This window comes from Vombatus ursinus, unplaced genomic scaffold (assembly GCF_900497805.2).
Source record: "Vombatus ursinus unplaced genomic scaffold, bare-nosed wombat genome assembly UNPS02003269.1, whole genome shotgun sequence".
Taxonomy (NCBI): Eukaryota; Metazoa; Chordata; class Mammalia; order Diprotodontia; family Vombatidae; genus Vombatus; species Vombatus ursinus.
This window is the reverse complement of record NW_020943047.1, coordinates 1-2,918: the sequence shown is the minus strand read 5'-3', so window position 1 is coordinate 2,918 and position 2,918 is coordinate 1. Positions and strand designations below refer to the sequence as shown.

At 59.1% G+C, this 2,918-nt stretch overlaps 1 protein-coding gene across 1 annotated transcript; it reads left to right on the top strand.

The window, feature by feature from the left end:
- Positions 1-1,226: 1,226 nt before the first annotated feature.
- LOC114049521 (extensin-like) lies at positions 1,227-2,365 on the top strand (the record flags this gene model as incomplete). Its single annotated transcript, XM_027870760.1, has 5 exons — positions 1,227-1,376; positions 1,616-1,867; positions 1,920-2,086; positions 2,125-2,215; positions 2,309-2,365. Coding segments are annotated over 5 exons (717 nt in total), but the record flags the coding sequence as incomplete, so codon positions are not given.
- Positions 2,366-2,918: the final 553 nt, after the last annotated feature.

Sequence of the window (2,918 nt, the reverse complement as noted above, 5' to 3'; positions counted from 1 at the left end):
GGAATGAAGAGCCAGGTCTCCCAGTGGAAGCTGGGAGGGCTCTCTACTGGATAACACTGCCTCCCCCAGGACAAAGAGGGAACAACTCACAGCAGACGGTGCCGGGTCAGAATCTTGCTGGAAGACTCAATTTCTATTCTATGTTGCCGCCCCTCTTTTGGAAAACAGCCGTGGTTTGGGGAGCCAAACTGCCTCTGTTTAATAAATCCCAAAGAAGGCATCAGAGGGATCACAGGAACATAGATTTAGGGCTGGAAGGGACTTAAGAGCCTATCTAATCCAACTCCCTCATTTTACAAATCAGGAAACTGAGGCTGAGAGAGATGAAGTCACCTGGCCAGGGTCGCACAACTGGTGAGTAACAAAGGCAGGATTTGAACCCAGGTCTTCCTGGTTCTCAGTCCTGTACTGTACCCATTACATCAAGCTGCCTCTCCACTGGTAACCAGTTCAGCCCTGGTCCTTTACAAAGGAAAAGTGCCAATCACAAGGCACTTCATCCCAAACTACAACTGACCCCAGGCAAGTGAGAATGCACTGAGCCACACCTCAGGGGCACCAGGATGTGTCTCCTCCACAAGGCCAAGTTTCAAATATAGGAACTGAAATTCTTGTGTTCCCATCCCCAAAGACACATGGGTAGTTAACTCAGAACGGTCTGGAGGAGGGGGGAGTTGACCCAGGGAGGCCAGATCGGAGCTAACATCTCCTCTTTTTTAGGGCCCTTGAGCTCAGGCCTGGCACCCAGATCAGCACTCCACTCCAGAAAGCCAAAGGCAGGGAGAGGCTTTCCGTGATTCCAAGATCTCTGCACTCCAATCTCCATCTCCCCACCCTATCGGGGGTGTTCTCAGACAGCTCCAACCGGTGGAAGTAGCAGAGACCTTCCCCGAGGTAGAGAGGGAAAAAGAAAAGAAAAGAAAGACTGTTTTGCCACACTAGGGAAAAACGGCAATCAGCAGGGACAGAGAGTTAGGGGCAGAGGCTTCCAGAGCCCAAGATGGAGATGCAGAGTGAGGGAGAGCCCCAAAGACAGAACCAACATGACAACTTCCCCTCTGTCGGGGCTGCACAGATGACGATCAGATCCTCAGCCAGCAACTCTCCTAAAAATCAAGTCGCTGAGAAATAATGGCATCATCAAGGCATCCCCTGAATCAGGCTTCTGGGCAAGAGACAGTGCCTGGCACTAATACGGGCACCTGATCAATGCCCCCACATTGCAGGCTCGGAGAAAGGGCACTGGAAACCCTGAGAGAGAATGGGGGTACAAGAGGCCAAAGGGGAAAACTTGGGGGTGCCAGTTCCAGGGCTCTCCCTCTCAAACCTCCTTCCCGCTGCCTAAGCGGGACACCCACTCCTCCCCTCTCCCTAAGGTCTCCTCCCCCCAGGCAATGGCCAGCCCAGAGGCTCCAGTGATGCCACGAACGGCACAGAGGGGGCTGCGCCCCCCCCCCCCCAATAAACACACATAGCTGGAAAAGAAAAGATGACTTTAAAGAAAAACAAAATCAGGAACCTGCGAGTCAGCCTGGGGGAGGGGGAGCAGAGAGGGAGAGGAGGGCTTTCGCCTTCTTTACCTTTTCGCTTTATTTTGCTTTCGCGACTTGTGCAGCAGCCCAATGAGCACCACGGCGGCTCGGATCCCCGCCTTTTTGGAGTGCATCCTGTCGGCGGCGGCGGCGGCGGCGGCGGGCTGGGACATAGCGGAGGCTGCCGGCAACCCCGGCCACGGCCCCGGCGGGGAGCAAAGTGGGGAGGGCTGGCCCGCCCGCCGCAGCTCCGGACTAAGGCAGCCCCCGGCCGGCTGCGCCCTCCCGTGCCCGCGTCCCTCGCATCTGCCAGCTTCCTGCCCGCCGCCTCGGAGGTGAGGGAGGCTCCCTCGGCCCCGATCAGGTGACTCTCCCCTCACTTCCCAGCGACCTTCAAAGTCACCTGTCCCCCAGCCCTGGCCCCCGCCCCGCCCCCCCCCCCCCCCCCCCGCCTTCTACGCCCCGCTAAGCCACCGCCCCGATCCAAAGCCCCACATCAGAGCGCCCGATCCCTCCCCTGAGCCCTGGCCGTCAGCAGGGCTGCCCCCCGGTCCGTCAGTCCGTCCACCCGTCAGTCCGTCCCGGCCTCCAGGAGGCGGGCTCCAGCCGCGCCCGTCCCTCCCCCCCACCCCCCCCACCTCTTGCGGCCGGCCCGGGCCCCCGCCTGGGACCGGCCCCTCCCCGCCCCCCCCAGGCCCTCCTCCCCCCCCCCCCCCGCCCCGCCCCCGCCCCCCTTCTCCTCTCCGGCTGTCCTGCCGCCTCCTCGGACTTCTCAGTCTGGGGGACAGGAGGAGGTCAGCTCCCGGGGAGCCGGCGAGCAAGCCCCTCTCTGAGCCTGGCCGGCCGCGGGGTTCAAAAGCCCAGTTTCTGTCCACTGCCTTCTCCCCTCCTCTCTCTCCTCCTTCCTCCCTTCCTCCCTCTCTGTCCGTCTGCCTCAATTCTTCAGCCCCTCTTGGCTCGCTTTTCTTCCATCTCTCTTCTCTCCCTTTCTCTTATTCTTCACTCTTCCTTCTGTTCTCGTGGCCCCGCTCGACTCTCTTTATCCTCCCCCCCGTCTCATCGCTCTTCTCTTTCTCTTCTGTCTATCCTCTCTCTCCTCTCTCCTCTGGCTAGGCTCTCTTTTCTCCCTCCCTCTTTGCTCTCTTCTATCTCTGTCACTATCTCTCTCACTCTCCCCTGCCAATCTTTCTACCTCTCGGTGTATCTCCTTCTTTCTATCTCTGTCCCTCTGTGTGTATCTTTGTGTCTGTCAGGCTGCCTCTGTCTCTGTCTGTCTCTGTCTCTGTGTCTGTCGATCTCCCCCTTCTCCCGCTCTGTGTGTGTAATGCGTGTGTCTCTCTGTCTCTCTGTCTTTCTCTGCCTCTCCCTCCCTGTGTGTGTGTGTGT